This window comes from Nomascus leucogenys, chromosome 16, assembly GCF_006542625.1.
Source record: "Nomascus leucogenys isolate Asia chromosome 16, Asia_NLE_v1, whole genome shotgun sequence".
NCBI classification, from domain to species: domain Eukaryota; kingdom Metazoa; phylum Chordata; class Mammalia; order Primates; family Hylobatidae; genus Nomascus; species Nomascus leucogenys.
Genome location: NC_044396.1, coordinates 93186441 through 93204603, shown reverse-complemented (window position 1 = coordinate 93204603; position 18163 = coordinate 93186441). Strand labels below are relative to the sequence as shown.

Here is an 18163-nt window from a genome sequence, read left to right as displayed (position 1 = left end):
GGTCTTTAACATTTTCTCTCAGCAATTTTTTTGAGTTTTCAGTGTTTTACATCATTCATTAAATTAATTTCTGTTGAATGTGTTTTTTTATGCTACTGTATTTTAAAAGTTTACAAGTTTTTTGCTGTTAGAATATAGTAATGCAATGATTGTATATTGACCTTGTATCCAGTACCTTATAGAAAAAACTAGAAAAATATTCTAGTTTTTAAAATAGATTCTTTAGGATTTATATAAATGGTCTTGCTGTCTTCTAATAAAGATTGTTTTGCCTCTTCCAGTACAATCATCTTTTTTTCCCCTTCAGTGTTCTGCTGAACCAGTACAATTTTTATGCCCTTTTTTATTCCCCCTATTGCCCTGGCTAGAATCTCTAGTACGATGTTAATAGGAAGGGAGAAAGTGAATATCCCTGCCTTGTTCCCTTCTTGGGGAAAAGCAATTAGTCTTTCACCATTAAGTATGATGCTTGCTGTGGGTTTCTCGTAAATGCTCTTTATCAATTTGAGGAAGTTCCCTTTTTCTGCATCTGTTGAGATGATCGTTATGGCTTTTCTCCATTGCTCCACTGATAATGTTAAGTTACATTGATTGAGTTTTGAATGTTAAATTCACCTTGCATTTTGCAACCCCACTTGGTCATGATAAATTAACCTTTAAAAATATTGCTGGATTCGATCTGCTAATATTTTAAGAATGTTGCATCTGTGGTGGTTTTTTTGTTTTTTTTTTTGTTTTTTTTGTTTGTTTGTTTGTTTTTGAGACGGAGTTTCGCTCTTGTTGCCCAGGCTGGAGTGCAATGGCGTGATCTTAGCTCACCGCAACTTCTGACTCCCAGGTTCAAGCAGTTCTCCTGCCTCAGCCTCCCGAGTAGCTGGGATTACAGGCATGCGCCACCAGGCTGGGCTAATTTTTTTTGTATTTTTAGTAGAGACAGGGCTTCTCCATGTTGGTCAGGCTGGTCTCAAACTCCTGACCTCAGGTGATCCGCCCGCCTCGGCCTCCCAAAGTGCTGGGATTACAGGCGTGAGCCACCATGCCCAGCCCTTTTGTTGTTGTTGTTTAATTTAGGTTTTTGAGGAACAGGTGGTGTTTGATTACATGGATAAGTTCCTTGGCGGTGATTTGAGATTTTTGTGTACCATCACCCGAGCAGTGTACACTGAACCCAATGTGTAATCTTTCATCCCTTGCCCCTTTCTCACCCTTCCCCCCTGGAGTACCCAAAGTCCATTGTATCATTCTTATGCCTTTGCATCCTCGTAGCTTAGCTCCCCATATCAGTGAGAATATATGATGTTTTCCATCACTTAGAATAATGGTCTCCAATTCCATCCAGGTTGCTGTGGATACCATTATTTCATTCCTTTTTATGGCCGAGTAGTATTTCATGATGTAAATATACCACATTTTCTTTATCCACTCACTGATTGGTGGGTATTTATTTGGGCTAGTTCCGTATTTTTGCAATTGCGAATTGTGCCACAATAAATATGCACGTGCAAGTGACTTCTTCATATCATGACTTATTTTCCTCTGGGTAGATACCCAAGGAATTTTGCATCTATGTTTCTGATGGAAATTGATCTATAATTTTATTTTCCTGTAAGATCTTTGTCAACTATAGGTTCATGCTGGTCTCCTAAAATGAGTTTGGAAAGGTTCTCTCCTCTTCTATTCTTCTGAAAGGGTTTCTGTAAATTCTATTATGCCATACTTAAGAGTTTGTTAGAATTAACTAGTGAAAGCAGTGAGCCTAGAGATCTTGTCTTTCTGGGAGATTTCTTCTTTCTGGGAGATTTTTTACTACAAACCAATTTCCTTTATAGACTTAAGACTCCTCAGATTTTATTCCTCCTTGTGTTGGTTTCATAAAGTTATTTTTAAGAAAGTTGCATATTTTAAACTAGTTATTCATAATATCCTTGTGACGTATGTAAGATTTGTATCTCACTTCATTCCTGATACTGGAATGAAATTCGTACGTGTGTGTTTTTCTTGATCAGTCTGGATAGGGGTTATCAATTAGAGAAACAACTTTTGGCTTTGCTGGTTGTCTCCCCTTTCATTGAGTTTTGGTCTTTATTATTACCTTCCTGTACTTATTTCATTTAAACATGCTTTTATTTTTCTACATTCTTATGATTAAAATTTAGATAGCTGATTTGAAACCTTTCTGCGAATAGAGGCATTTAAAGTTATAATTGTTCTCCTTAGCTACATCTCATACATTTTCGTTTTGAATTTTGTTTAAAAATGAAGAGAGAGCATCTCCCTATGTTTCCCAGGCTGGTCTCGAACTCCTGGGCTCAAGGGATCCTCCTGCCTTGGCCTCCCAAAGTGCTAGGATTATAGGCATGCACCACCATGCCCAGCCTGCATCCCATAGGTTCAGATATATTGTGTTTTCACTATCATTCAGTTCAGAATATTTTCTAATTTCCTTTGTGTTTCTTCTTTGACCGATTGGGTTATTTTGAAGTGTGTTGTTTAATATCCCAACATAATTTTAATTTTGAGATTTTTTGGCATATTATCACTGTTGATATCCCATTCCATTTCTGTGTGGTCAGAGAACATGGTCCATAATATTTAAATCTTCAAGTTCATTTTATAGCCCAGCATGTGATCCAGCTTGATGAAGGTTTCATGTGCACGGGACAAGAATGGATATTCTGCTGTTGTTGGCTGTAGTGTTCTATGTCAGGTCAGGCCGGTTGACGGTGTTGTTAAATCTATATGCTTGCTAATTTTTTCTTTACTTTTTCTATCATTTTCTGAGTGTTAAAATCTCTATGATTGTAGATTTTGTCTATTTTCTCCTATAGTCCTACTATGCTTGCTTCATATCTCTTAAATCTCTATTATCAGTTAATTCATCTTCTTGATGAATTGACCTTATTATTATGCTTTCCCTGTTTTTCTTGTAGTGTACCATGAAGTATGTTTTGTCTGACAGTAATATAACCATGCCAGCTTTTTAATACTTACTGTTGGCATAGTAAAATTTTTTCTTCATCTTTGTTTTCAGATGGGGTCTCATTCTGTCACCCAGGCTGAGTGCAGTGACATGATCACAGTTCACTGCAGCATTGACCTCCCAGGCTCAAGCGATCCTCCCACCTCAGCCCCGTGAGTAGCTGGGCCTACAGGTCCGCACCACCACATCCAGCTAATTTTCTAATGTTTTTATAGAGATGGGGGTCTCACTGTGTTGCCCAGGCTGGTCCCGAATTCCTGGGCTCAAGTGATCCTCCTGCCTCAGCTTCCCAAAGTGCTAGGATTATAGGTGTGAGCCACCACATCCAGCCTAAAACTTTTTTCATGCTTCTACTCTTATCTCATTTGTGTTTTTATATTTAAAGTGAGTCACTTGTAGACAACTTATAGTTGGGTTTCCTTTTAGATCTAGTTTGACAACCTCTGCCTTTTAATTGGAGTGTTGCATCCCTTTACACTGAACATAATTGTCAGTATGGTTAGGTTGAAGTCTACCATCTTGCTACTTATTTTCTACTTGTCACATCTGGCTTTTTATTCCTCTGTCACTGCTTTCCTGTCTTTCTGGTAAATCTTTTTAAATATTTCATTTTGTAGCCATCCCTGTGGGGGTGTCAGTGATGCTCGGGCTCCACTAACTGCACCATTGTCCTACTCCATCTCCTTTGAGCCTCCTGTCAACCTCCGCACACACGGCCTCAGCCCCTAGCCCTGGATGACCACCATTAGACCCAGCAGAACCGTGGCAGTGGTTTGCTGGCCCAGCACCTAGAGCCGCAGAATACGCTCCCTTGACCCTCAGGGAAAGATGCAGCGCTAGTGAGACTTGCCTCTCCTCCACCACCAAAGTAAGGTGAGTTTACCCCCTCCCTCGTCCCAGGATCCTCCCTGAATGGGCCAGGGGCTGCTGCTAACACATCTCAGGACCGCCAGCCTCAGCCCCGCTCCCAGCACTTCGTTAAAGGTGAGAGCACTAGTGGAAAGAAAGGCTGCACATTAGGGCAAGAGCAGCTTCTGAGGGCCTCTTGAAGCCCAGCCCTGCCTTCTTGGCAGTGAGGTAGGCCCCCGACCTCCACTTCGCTCTTAGTACTGGGGCCAAAGTATCCTGGGTGTAAAATGGGGATGATCCTCTCCATGCCACGGGGTCCTGAGGATCATACACAACAGTGCCCCTAAAGCGCCTGGCACAGCACCTGACCGGAGCACACAGGCAACAAACAGGAGCTGGAAGAGTTACCTGTGGCTGCCAGAACCAACACCACAAACCAGGTGTGGCACCAGGGGGTCATGCACCCGACATTTATTTTCTCACCGTTCAGGAGGCCAGAAGTCTGAGATCCAGGTGCCGGCAGGGCCACGCCCCGTCTGAGGGCTCTGGGGGAAGAAGCCTCCTGGCCTCTTCCAGCTCCCCGTGGCTCCAGGCTCCTGGGCTTGTGGCTGCATCGCTCCTGCCTCTGCCTCTGCCTTCACGTGGCCTGTCCCCATGTGTCTTTTCCTCCCCTCCTTAGGACATTCGTCATTGGATTTAGGGCCCACCCAGAATCCAGGAGGGGCTCATCTTCAGATCCTTAACGACACCTACAAAGACCCTTTATCTAAATAAGGTCAGATCCACAGGTCCCGGGGGTTAGGATATGGACATATGTTTTTGAAGGCGCCATTCAACCCGCCAACAGGAGCCATCACATTCTCATTTCTCCTTCCTTAATGTTTTCATGGGCCCAGCACACAGGCCAGGATGGAGCATTCTTTGAGGTGTTCCTGGGAGCCCAGCAACAGACCGGGTGTTCAGTGTGCCCCTGTTGGTCTCCATGTGGGCCCTGCAAGAAGGAACCACCCCCGTTTTACAGGGGGGTTCAGGGCTTGTGGCCAGATCTGCAGCTAGGCCTGGATCAGGCTCCCGTCCGGCTCCAGGGCAGATAACTGCAGAGCTCTCCGGAGTCCTGTGCACGCCTCGGCTCACACTGCAGCTCAGCAGCAGCAACGTGGGTGACAGAAACCAGCTCTGGGTCTGTGAGCCTCTGTCTCACCTGCTGGGGGATGGCGCAGTATTGCTCCAAGACAGGCAAACAGCTGCAGGCAGCAGAGACGGTGAGGCAATCCTGCCGCACTCTCCAACCATGCCCTCCTCAGCCACGCGGAGAAAGCACGCCTTCATCTGTGCAAGGAATCCTCAAGAAGCAGACAAAATTCATGCGCTGTTAATTCAGATGTTACAGCCACATCCAATGCTAAGCGCTGCTCTTTGCAAACAGCTGAGGTAGACACATCTTCCAAGAACAAATCATAGAAATGTTACCAGGCGACTGTCTTTACAGCCTCTGCATCAGTGATGGGGACTTGGGGTGAGCTTACGGTTGGCGTTGTGAACAGTGCCAGCTCCCTAAAGCAAGCTTTCTTTTCTGTTGTTTGAAATGCGGCAGGAGAACTGAAATCCTATTAAAATATACTGGTTTCCGGTTCAAGAGAAATACTTTTTTGCACCAATTTAATTCAGATTTCTAAAGCCGAGGCAGGGACGGCATCACAGTCTGTTGAATGAATTCCAGCTCAGTTGGGGCCTTGCCATGACAAATCATTCCTAATGGAATCTCTCCAAAGCACAGGGGAAAAATCAAAGGCCTCAAAGTGCCCTTTCCATTTCAATAAACTCCACTGGCCACGATTCTGTTTGCATAACACAGAATAAACATGGAACCCAGGCCTGCCCAGCACATTTACTCCCTGGTTAGCACCTCTGTTCACCTGTTTTCTCTTTTATATGAGTGACCGTTTCCTAAAACGCAATCACTGTCAAGTAAGATCTTGGAAATTATCACCATGGAGAAAAGATCTGAAGAGTCTGCATTAAAATAATGTGACCGGTGCCTGGAATGAGGAAGGAGCACGTTCAGAATGGCCCTGGGTCATTTTCAAGACCTTTCCCCAGTCACTGTCGGATGAAGTAAGGAGTTGGACATCGGTCTTTATTAAACCAGATTTATTCTCCACAAGCTGAAGATACCTGAGGTTGCATGACGACTGGCATTAAATAATTTATAAATGTATTTCTGACAGACTTTTATCATAAGGATTCATGTGTTTACAAAAGCAAAATCCAAGCTCTCCACAGCTAGAAAGTGGGAAGGTGCCCCGCTGCAAGCACAGCCTTGGGGGAGGATGAGGCCACATAGTTCTGCTCCGCCCACATTCTCAGAACGCCCCAAGAAGTTAGTGGCTACGCAAAGCCAAGCCTTGGGGGAAAACGGTCCGTGGTGTGGACTCTCCAAAATGCAGACCCAACGAGAGGCCGGGCCCGCCTTTGCATCTGGAGGCACTGCAGAGCTGCTGAAAGCGGCCCATCCCAGGAGCCTGGCAAACACCCCCAGAGACCCTCCGGATGAGCCAGCTCTGGGGCTGTGTCCTGAGAAGCTGGGGCTCCGTGGCCCAGCTTGTGGATGGGTGTCCAGGGGGCAGGCCCCATGCCCTCAGCACGTGCTGACACGCTCCCTCCAGCTCCAACAACCACACCAGAACCTTCCATAGAACATTTAAGTAATGAAATCTCAACATTACAGTAAAAAGGTGCAAAGGGTCTCTTTTGCAAATATTTATGTACAGCTAAGATCTTGTTGAGTTCAGTAAAGCATCCTGCGCGTACATATACGCAGCGTGCACACAGATTCAGGGGAAATTGAGCAGCACACTGGAAGACGAGATTATACGTGATGCTATTTTACTTTTGATCCCATGTAGTTTCCTGAGCATGATATTTTAGATGGAACTCTTTCCGGTCTGTGATCTTTGGTAGAAAAAAGGTCTCTAGGATTATTATAAAAATTTTGCATCTATTGAAAAGGGAAAAAGACAGCTTGCCTCAGCTGGCCCAACCCCTGTCCCAAACACCTGATCACAGGGGGGTGGTCCCCTCCACCTGGGTAGGCCCTGTCCACCTTCTCTGATGGGAGAGAGACCACAGTGGTTACCTGAACCACCCTTCTCACAGGCCTCGCTGGAGACCTCGGGGCTCCCGGCTCACTGTCATGTGCCCAGCCCAGTGTTCATCGGTGATTCATAAGGACTGGGTGAGTGAATGAATGAAGTAAGGAAAGGTAAAACCAGAGACGTGAGGGCCGCGGGTCACCTGTGACTCGGCCAAGCTGGTGGCTCCAGTGCCAGCCCCTGGTTGTGGATTCCAGAACTTTCTAGGCAACACACAAAGTAACCTCCCAGCAGAGGTTATCACCAACAAGATGCAGCTGCCTGCCTGAGACACACCCCAACAGGAAACACCCTTGGTGCAGTTTAACCAGGGGGCCCGAAGGCCTGAGAGAAGGTGCGTAGCCATGGGTCTCGCAGCTGGCCACACGGTAAGCGGGCTCCACGCTGAGCCTGGGCTGCCCTGCCCCGCCACCCCTCCAGGCTTCTGCTCCTGGCGGACTCTAGGGGGCAGCTAGTCCCCACACATAGGGCACAGTTCCACTTGGCAGGCTCAGCCACGTTTATTCCCCTTTCCAAATGGCAACCTTCCCCTCCTCCCTGCCCGACCCGCTCAGCACGTATCTGTCCTCAGCCGAGCATAGCGTCCTCACGGTGTCCATGTGCGCCACCAGCTCCTTCTCCACGGTCTTCCTCTCAGCATCAATCACGTAGATTTTCCCCTTCGGCGTTCCCTGCCACAGCCCTCGGCTGCCCACCCAGACCTGCCAGGGAGAAACGGGAGGGGTCGGCAGGGAAAGAAGTCCCTCCCAGGAGTGCCAGGGCTTTGCCTGGCTACCCAGAATTGACACGTGTGCCTCCAAATCTCTGTCCTTCCTGGACAGGGCCTCTGCCCCCTGAGGGTCAGGGCCACCTGGCAGGTGCAGAGGACCCTTCTCAGGCTTAGAACCTAATGGCCAAGGGGCCTCTAGGGAAGAAGACTGCATTGCATGCTGGAAAGGTGCTGGGGGTGCGTCTTAAGTGTTCTCACCAAACAGCCACCTGTGTGAGGTGACAGATACGGTAATTAGCTTGTGATTATTTCACAATGTATATTGAAATATCACCTTGTATACCTTATATATAATTTTTATTTGTCAATTATATCCCAATTAAGTTATGGGGGAAAACACTAAACGAATTCTGCCCCACCCACGCCATGTCTCAGACTTGCTCGGGGCCTGGAAGTCCAGCTTTCCTTCCAATTTCTCCCTTTTCAGATGAGACTGTCTAACCTCTGCCTGGCCCAGCCTTGTATTTTGGGAAGAGACAGACTGTTTCTAGCTGCGCAGGTTCACAGTGCAAGAGGGGTTGGTTCTGCCCCAGGTGGGACCCGCGCACAGTTCAACCACATCGGAGGGCACCAGCTTCACTTGGAGACTTGGGGCTCAGAACTGATGCTGGCATGGGCTAGGACTTCGGGGGATGTAGTGATGGAGGGGGTGTATTTTGCATGTGGGACAGACGTGGATTTAGGGGGCCAGAGGGCAGACTGTAATGGGTTGAACGGCGTCCCCCCAAATCCATATCCTCCCTGAACCTCAGAATGTGGGCTTCTTTGGAAATAGAGTCTGTAGACAGATCAGATGTGGTCACACTAGTTAATCCAGTACGACCAGCATCCCCATAAGGGACACACACAGGGAGAGAGAATGCCATGTGGCGCAGGCACAGATTAGAGTGCCACGTCCACAGCCAGGGCACGCCAAGGACGGCGGCCACATGAACGGGTGGTGGAGAAAAGGGCCTGGAGTGCACGCTCCCCCCGAGCCCCCGAGGGAAGCAGCTCTGCTGACACCTTGGTTTTGGACCTCCTGCCTCGAGAATTGTGAGAAAATTAAGTTCTGTCATTTGAAGCCATCCAGTTTGGGGGAATGCACTGTGGAGTGCTTGGACCACACCATGAAACCAGCACATGGTGACCTGTGGGCCCGTTGGCGCCAAACCTGCACCTGCCTGTTAGGAGGGAAGCCCTGAGAGGCGAAGGCAGGAGGGCACGAGGGCGTGCGGCTGGCTCTCGGGAGCATGGGGCCGAGGCCAGGGCAAGCGAGACCTGGCGGGGATGCTGGGGATGGCGGGCCCTCCACCCTACCTGCTTCTTCACCCGGATCATGCAGTTGATCTCAGAGCAGTCCTCGAGGGGCACCCTCTGCGGGGGCTGGGCCAGGTCCTTCAGGCTCCAGATGTAAACCTCGCTGCATCCTGCACAGGCCGCCCACAGCTGCTCCTCCTGAAACACAGGGCACGGTGTGGGCTATGGGCCCCGGGCCACGTGCGTGCTGGGCCCACAGCCCCTGCTGGGATACCTCGGGAAGGAGCTGGAAAGCCAGGAAGGAGGTACTGGTGTCTTTGAAGTTCTCCTCAATCTTCAATTCTTGACGGAGGAATCCATTCGTTGTCATGACCATGATGCTGTTACCTGTGCCTGCAGAAGGAAGGAGCTAGGATGGGGCCAGGCAGTGCCATTGGCAACATAAGATGCCAGCACCAGAGCTGGCCTCACTGCTCTTTCCAGCGTGGTGAAGGGGAGATCACCATGTGCCACATGGCGCCTGAGGCGTGCACGGGTGAGGTCTACTGGGAAAAAATGCAGGACAGAGACCTGGGTCTTTAAGAAGAAATGAGGCTCACCAGAAAAGGTAAATAGATGGGCAATTTCTTAATTTGTCTTAACTTTCTTGAAAGAGCATTGACTGCTTAAGCAAAAATTTTAAAGAATATATTATTGGGATTACCACAATTGATACTGTGGTAAGCTTCGTACCCTATCCATGAAGCAGTATCATAGTTAGTTAAGGAGGAGGGTGATCGGTTAAGGTTGCATATTGCAATTCTTAGAGCAACCACTGAAAAATAAAAACATAATGCTTAAAAACAGTAAAGAAGATTAAATTGAACATAAAAATATTCAATACAAAAGAGGGCAAGAAAGGAAGAACAGAACAAATAACAGATGAGGGGAAGAAGGACAACCGTTGGCTTGCACCCAGCCACGTCGCTACCGGCCCTGAAAGTGAGCGGAACAGTGGGCAGGGGCCTGCACGGGCACTGTTCCAGGGGAGGCGTCAGTGGGCACCGGGCACACAACAGAGTGCTCAGCACCATCAGCTGTGAGGGAGCCACAAATCCAAACCACAAGACACCACTTCACTCCCGCTGGGATGGTGTCAGTAAAAACAGGTGAGAACCAGTTTGGGTGAGGATAGGAAGAAACGAAGCCTGAGACTGCGGGTGGGGTGGAAGCTGCTGCCGCCACTTCAGAAAACAGTCTGACAGTTTTTCAAACAGTTAAGCAGAGTGAAGCCAGTGCCCACTTGGGGCAGGGGAAGGATGAGTAAGTTGTTCCATATGCACACAATGGAATATTACCCTGCAAGAAGGAACGAGCTATTGATACTGATACTCAGAACGTCAGCAATGAATACTATAAACATCTTGCTGACTGAGTAAAGCCAGATACAGAAGGCCTAATGTAGAGTCCATTTGTAGAAAGTTCTGTAAAAACCAAATTCAGAGTGACAGAACTAAGAGCACTTGTATCCCCTGAATGGGGGCACGGCCTGGAAAGGGGCACAGACGCTTTCAGCTGTGATGGAAACGCTGCGTATCTTGACTTGTTTCATGGTTATGTAGTTTAGATGTTTGTCAAAACACAACAAACTGAACACTTTTTGGTGAGCTTTACTATATGTGAAACACGCTTCCATTACAAAAAAGAAAACGTATTCCCAGCTGTCACTCATGTAATCTGGCACATGTCGAGGAAGACCTCAAAGTGCAGGCAACTTCCGTGCTCTGGGGCGTCCAGAAATGCAGACACAGCCGCCAGGCAAAGCACCTGCTCCTCCCATCGCCCCCTGGCAAAATCCCCACTCTGGGTCCACGGAGAGTCCCAGGCTGCAGCTCTGTGCCAAGCGGCCGAGCGGAACAGGGCACAGGCTCGCCAGCTGCCCCCACGTGTGGAGACGTGACACACACAGAGGCCTCCCAGGAGGAGCAGCCGTGACTCCGGGGGACACCTGGGCCAGCTTCAACCCCAGAGCAGGGCACAGCGAAAGCCAAGGTGAGGGGCAGGAGAGCAGTGGTGCATCCAGGAAAGACAGGTGTCCCATCAGCCACTGGGTAGAAAAGCAGAGGGAGACCTGGGGAGCCCCCAGGAGCAGCAATGCAGGTGGAGTAAAGGTTGCTGCGACCACAGAAAGGGAACCCGAGTTTAAAATAAAGACTGGAAAGGCATGAAGCAAAGGAAAGAGGCTTTCTGCTCTCATTCAGCATCCTTTTCCCAAAGCAGGGAGGTAGGGTGCCCGCTCTGATGGCAGGGGTCGGACTTACAGCACCACAGGCGGCCGCCATGCAGTCTGATGGACGTGAGGCCGCTGCTCGGCAGCTGGAAGCGGCTGGTCACCTGCAGCGTGCTCACATTCCACGCCAGCACCGTGCCGTCCATGCTGCACGAGTACACCTCGCTGGGAACACAAAACACACACACACACCTTTAACTTGGGCCCTTGAAAACACTGTGCACATTTTAGCCCAGGAGAGAACCAGGTCACCATGTGAGAAAATGTGCTCAACACGGATAACCTGCAAACATGATAATATGCAAACATAATAACCTGCAAACATGATAATATGCAAACATAATAACCTGCAAACATGATAACCTGCAAACATGATAACATGCAAACATGATAATATGCAAACATAATAACCTGCAAACATAACATGCAAACATAACCTGCAAACATGCAAACATGACAATAACATGCAAACATAACCTGCAAACATGATAATAACCTGCAAACATGCTATGAATGCGGCCACAGCCAGGCTTGGCTCAAATGTAACTGAGTCGGCAGAAAAAGGCGGGTTTCTCGGGATGCCCACCTCTCCCACCACCGCGGGCCGCAGGCTCAATGAGGTGTTGTCATAGAGCCACGACATGACCATTAACTGAAATGGAACCTCATCAGTGGGCCCCGCTCACACAAGGGACCAGGGAGCCAGCACGTTCCTCAGAGCTCTCGGGTGACACGGGCTGGCTGCAGGTGCAGGTGGCTATGGGCGGGGCGGGGCTCGAGCCTGCACCCTGCGCCACCCCTGCACCTCCTGAGCCAGCTTTGCTTCCAGACTAGCACCTCTCTACTCACCCCAACAGGGCCTGACACAGGTGCCCCCGACACTGAGTCAGGGGAAAAGGAGTGGGGAGTGTAGCCCCTCACCCAGGGCTGGGGCTGCCTGGACCAAGTGGGCTGCCTTGAGCACCTTCCCCACCACGGGCCTCTGCCCGAGGAGACCCCACCTCCTCCTCCCGTCTCCCTGGATGCCCACTGGGTCCAGTGCTGCTCCCACCGTGGGACACAGCAGCAAACAGGCAGCCCAAGGCCAACACTGAGCACTCAGGCGATTCCCAGGCGAGTCCAGGCTTCTGACACCATGGCTGGTGCTCCTCTAGGAGGCCGTGCCCTCTCGGGGCTGCCCCATGCCACCGTGCCCACAGCAAGCTCAGCAGGAAGGCCGGGTGTGGCGCCTTCATCACCACGCTTGGCCCGCGTTGGTGTCATGGGTTCTCCACACCCGTGAGCAGAAGCGGACCAAGGACACCACCCAGCTTTCCTCATTCTAGATCCACTTCACTCTGTACGCCCCGCCTGGCCCCTGTGGGCACAAGACTTGGGAACCCTACCCGCTGTGCCCTCTGCCCACCCACAAGCCAAACAGTCCCTTCTCCCCAGCAGAGCCCACTGCACCTGGGTGCCTTCTGTCTGTCCTGCACCATCAAATCCGTGACACTGGAGCAGTGGTCTGTGAGCTGCTTGTTGCAGGACATGCTGTGGACGTTGATGATGTAGATGACGGAGTCTTCCGAGCCAACCCACACCTGGTTCTGGTCGGCCATCACCATGCAGTTCTAACAGGAGGCCACGGGAACGTGAGAAATCAGTCAGTCTCGATACTGGTGAAGTCATATCTATACATTTACTGCAAATGCTGAATTAGCAGATAGGGAACCACTGCGCTCCTAGGGGACACGCTGGCTCAGGGTCCTGGGAGCCTCTGGCCCTGACGTTGTCATCCACTCATCAGTGCATAACCTTGCTCTCTGCATGCTCTGTTCACAGACACCTTATTGACTACATATGGTTGATTCATTAACACAAAACTCACAGCCACCAGCACTGTCACTGCGGCCTGAACCAAGCTCATCTCACACATGCATTTTCTCTGCAAGACACGTCACCACCTCCTCGTGCTTAGGGAGCTCGATGCTTGAGGCTATCTTAAATGGCAAAATCACCAACAAAAAGCAAAAAATGTGAAAACTGGGGCACCAGTCAGGCCGAGGAGAGGACACTCGTTGGCCCAGAAAATCCACATCAGGCGACTCAAGTTTTTCCCCACTCTGTGCACATGCATGTCTGTGGATCACCAAGAAAATACCACGAGTATCTGTTTTGGGAGTTACAAGTAAATATTAGCAGGTAGTCGAATTTGCAGATACAGAATCAGTGCTCCCAGCGTCTAGAGAGTGTGCTCAGGGTTTCTGGCCAAGCTAAGCAAAGTCAACACAATGATTGCTTTTAGACTTTTTGAAATCAGAATTTTTTTTAACTTTTATTTATTTATTTATTTATTTTGAGACAGGGTCTCACTCTGTCACCCAGGCTGGAGTGCAGTAGCATGATCATGGCTCACCGCAGCCTCAGCCTCCCGGCTCAGGCAGTTCTCCCGCTTCAGCCCCCCGAGTAGCCAGGACTACAGTCATGTGCCACCACGCCTGGCTGATGCCACCACGCCTGGCTGATGTTTGGCAGTTTTAGTAGAGATGGGGTTTCCCCATGTTGCCCAGGCTGGTATCGAACTCCTAGACTCAGGCAATCCTCCTGCTTCGGCCCCCCAAAGTGCTGGGATTACAGGCATGAGCCACGGCACCCAGGCTTGAAATGCTTATAACTAAGAACGAACTGAAAAAATTAAATTTAGAAAAATAATTTCCCTAATTTTTCCTTTTTTTGTTGTTGTTTGGTCTAAAGCATTACTAGACTTTTGTCAATATTTTTACTGTATCATGGATCCTATTACTTTATCATCTGAGACTCATGATTTGAATATAGGGGGAAATGATTTCGCAGTCTCTTATTACCTTCTAACATGTAAAGTTTGCTATTCAGGTACCTCAGAGTGGTCCCACCCTCTTGGCAGTATGTGTTTGAATTCACAGTATTTGTTTTATAGCAGTTTTGCAAGCACATAATGTACCATGGATTTTGCCACATTATTTTAAGACAAGGGAACACAGCCATCAAAATTGATACCACGGCCGGGCGCAGTGGCTCACACCTGTAATCCCAGCACTTCCAGGGGTGCCGAGGAGGGAGGATTGCTTGAGTCCAGGAGTTTGAGACCAGCCTGAGCAGCATGGTGAAACCCCATCTCTACTCAAAATACAAAAATTAGCCAGGTGTGGTGGTGCACACCTATAGCCCCAGCTACTCGGGAGGCTGAGGCGGGGGGATCACTTAAGCCAGGAGGTCGGGGCTGTAGTGGGCAGTGACTGCGCCACTACACTCCAGCCACGGGCAATGGGCGTGAGACCCTGTCAAAAAAAAAAAAAAAATGATACCAGCCAATGCCTAATATATACTTAGGTATATACTCCATTGGAGTGTTCTTTTGACATTAAACATGTAAAAAAAAAAAAAAAAAAATCCTATCATGCTCAAGGAGTAAGGCACGAGGGTTTCTCAGCAGATCCCACGATGGGGTAGCTGCTCGGAGGGTGACTGGATAGGAGGAGGGTGTAGATGCAAAAATATTTTGAAAAGTATAAAATGCAATTTAAATGTGAAGGTCATCTGCAAATCCATGAGCAAGAACAGGAGAAACATGGACAAAGGGCGCGCAGCCCATGGTGCGGGGGAGTGCAGGGTCACAGAGCACAGGGAGCTACTCGGAGGCCTCTCGGGCGACAGGGAAGCACACACAGATCCGCAGGGAGGGGCAGCTCACAGCTCTGACGGACAAACAGGGAAAATCCCCAAGAAGTGATGGTCTGGCGGGAGGAGGGGCCGCTGGGGGCCTGGAGGGATGAGCAGGGCAGGAATCCCAGCTTCCACACTCAAGATACCGTGGTCATGGAAGAAGCGACACACCATGGCACTGCCAAGGACGCATTACTAAAAATGTATTAACAGTTGTACTGTTTTAAAGTTATCAATCAGAAACAATTCAAACTTGCTTTAAATCAGGGGTGTGCACTCTGTGGCTTCCCTGAGCCACAGTGGAAGAAGAATTGTCTTGGGCCACACATAAAATACACTAACATTAACAATCACTGATGAGCTAAAAGGAAAAAGATTGCAAAAAAAACAACGTATGTTTTAAGAAAGTTTACGAATTTGTGTTGGGCCTCATTCAAAGCCGTCCTGGGCCATGTACAGCCTGCAGGCCACAGCTTGGACAAGCTTGCTCTAAATGAGAGGAATAATGTGTGACAAGTGGATACTGAGTTTTGCTGGGCCCTGGTCTCTGCCACCTGGCACGTGGGGACAGGTGGATAACACTCAAGTCACTGCAGAGGCAGCTGTCTCTTTTGCTCCAAAAGAGACCCAGTAACCACTGTGCAACCAGGAAACACCAGGGTTCCCAGGAAACACTGCAGGTTCATTTTAAGGCCCTGGTCCCTGGGAACCTTCATGCTGCTGTACAGGATGGAAGACGTCATTCCCAGCCGGGGCAGCATGGCAAAACCTCATCTCTACAAAAAACACAAAATTAGCCAGGCATGGTGGCGTGCACCTGTAGTACCAGTTACTCAGGAGACTGAGGTGGGAGGATCACTTGAGCCCAGAAGGTCGAGGCTTCAGTGAGCCGTGACTGCACTCCAGCCTGAGCAACAGAACAAGACCGTCACAAAAAAGAAAAAAAAGAAGGAAATTGTTCCCAAAGGGTAGTGTGAAGCCTCTAATAAGCAGGCAGAGACCACAATGGCTCCACTTCACAGAACTGACATCTATTTTTATTATATTATTATTGTTTGTCTGTTTGAGACAGGGTATGGCTCTGTCACCCAGGCTGGAGTGCGGTGGCGCAATCTTGGTTCACTGCAGCCTCGACCTCCCGGGCTCAGCGATCCTACCACCTCAGCTTCCCAAGTACCTGGGACTACAGGCACGCTCCACCATGCCCGGCTAATTTTTGTACTTTTTGTAGAGATGGGGTCTCACTCTGTTGCCCAGGCTGGTCTCAAACTCCTGGGCTCAAGGCAATCCACCCACCTCAGCCTCCCAAAGTGCTGAGATTACAGGTTTGAGCCCCTGCAATCTACCTTTAGATGAGAAAGTCAAAGCCATTATCTTCTCCTTCAATAAGGAGATGTAAGTAGAAGGCTGGAACAAGCTTACATTTAATTTGAAAACTCTAGGTAAAAGACCCCTGTTTACAGAAACTGAGTGAGGCTGTGGAATAGCTTGTATCCTACTGTCAAATATGGATGAACACACTTGGGTTTCAGAAATCACGTGAATCCAGAGGCTTCTTTCCTGACACTTCATGTACTCACCACTTTCGCAGTGCCCACTTTAAAGGAGTGCTGATGGATGGTCCATGAAGAAGCATCGAACACGGTCACCTTGCCTTCACTCAGAGCACACCATAACTTGGGGTGAGCATCTTCAACTTTTTCGGCTGGGTCAAGATGCCCTAAAGAGGAGAGCAGCCCAAAACTGTTAGGAGGAAACGCTTTTGCTGTAGCAGCAGGTGACTGGTGCCATTACTCAGGTGTCTCCTAGGCCCTCCTAAGCGCCAGGCCCGTGTTCGGTGCTGGACGTACAAAGATGTGCCTAGGCAGAGGCTGCCCTGCCCTCTGGGAGCTCAGAGTCGGGGGGCAGCTGGCTGGTGAGAGGGTCACACAGACGGGCAGAGCCGGATGCCCATGAGCTTTGCTAAGCCAGGACCTGCCAGCTGAGTGAGCATTCACTAGAGAAAACAGCCAGGCAGAGGAACTGGAAGAGGAGCAGGTGGACACAGAGGGAGGGAGGCAGGGAGGGAAGAGACGGTGGCAGGGGCCGTGGTGCCCCCCACACCCTCACCTGCAGTGGGTTCCGTGTCTTTCCCAATACTTGGTGGTGTCCATCTTTTTAATTGTGGCCATTCTAAGGGTGTGGAGCTTTTGGCTTTTAAACTGTGATTTAATTGCATTTTTCTAATTGCTAATGAGCCTGATGGCTTGAACTGGCCATCCCCATGCCCTCTTGTGGGAAGTGTCTGTCTCATTCTCCCTAGTTTGTGGCTTTGTGTTTTTTTTTCACTTTTTAATAGACAAGGTCTTGCCATGTTGCCTGGGCTGGAGTGCAGCAGTGTTCACAGGTGCGATTACAGCAAACCGCAGGCTCCGACTCCAGGGCTCCGGCTACCCTCCCGCCTCACTGGGACCACAGGTACGCCCAGCCAGCTGTTCCGGTGTTCTGGATATGAGCCCCTAACTGACTCCGTGGTGCTGTATTCATAAATTACATATGACATACAAAAATACCATAAAGCAAAAGACTGGTGAATCTGACTACACTAAAAGCAATGATTTTAGCAGCACCCATTTTAAAGATCCTTCCCAGTCTGCAACTTACATTTTCACCCTCTGAAACCTGTCTTCTGTCCATTTCCTGTGGCAGGGTCTGGGGAAGGGGCCGTAGGTGCCATGTCCGGCCATGAAGATGGCAAGAAGCCTCTGAGACAGCCCAAGAAGCAGGCCCAGGAGAGGGACAGGGATGATGAGGCTTCCAGCAGAAAGCAAAATGGACCAGAACCTCAAGGTGCCGAAAGCACAGGCCGCAGGGAGGCCCAGCCACAGCTGGAACTGAGACTCCTGGTGGAAAGCATGCTGTTCCCTCTGCCTGGGCAGTGGCAGCCAGGACTCCACTCCTGTTTCAACACCTGCACCCCTGCCAGGACAGCTTTTGCCATCTTCAGCTAGAGTGAGCGTTGCCCTGGAGCCTGTTGCACTTTCAAGAATAAACTTTTTTTTAAAATAAAAATAAAAATTTAAAAAAAAAAAAAAAAAAAAAAAAAAAAAATCTCACAGTGTCACGTGACGTCTTTAGTGGCTTCTCGCCTGTCATTCCCACCTGAGCTGTGAATTTAAGGTAAAGCAGCCCAGAAGCCTGCCAGAGGGCGCTCTTTGGTCTTCTACCCTCAATTCTGTATCACC

At 49.3% G+C, this 18163-nt stretch overlaps 1 protein-coding gene across 8 annotated transcripts in view; it reads right to left on the bottom strand.

Annotated features, from left to right (window-relative positions):
* Window positions 1–5965: 5965 nt before the first annotated feature.
* The window catches only part of DENND3 (DENN domain containing 3), a 67183-nt gene continuing 54985 nt past the window's right edge, over window positions 5966–18163 (bottom strand). For 4 of the 8 annotated variants that reach the window (XM_030795512.1, XM_030795511.1, XM_030795513.1 and 1 more), the window contains 5 exons: window positions 16520–16659; window positions 12708–12868; window positions 11290–11423; window positions 9264–9382; window positions 8795–9187 (listed from right to left, as the gene is read on the bottom strand). In XM_030795512.1, the coding sequence (XP_030651372.1) occupies window positions 8795–9187; window positions 9264–9382; window positions 11290–11423; window positions 12708–12868; window positions 16520–16659 (947 nt within the window). Of the gene's footprint in view, window positions 7683–7703; window positions 9188–9263; window positions 9383–9721; window positions 9804–11289; window positions 11424–12707; window positions 12869–16519; window positions 16660–18163 lie in introns of those variants that run through there. The other 4 variants (XR_004026255.1, XM_030795509.1, XM_030795507.1 and 1 more) reach the window with 4 other exon arrangements.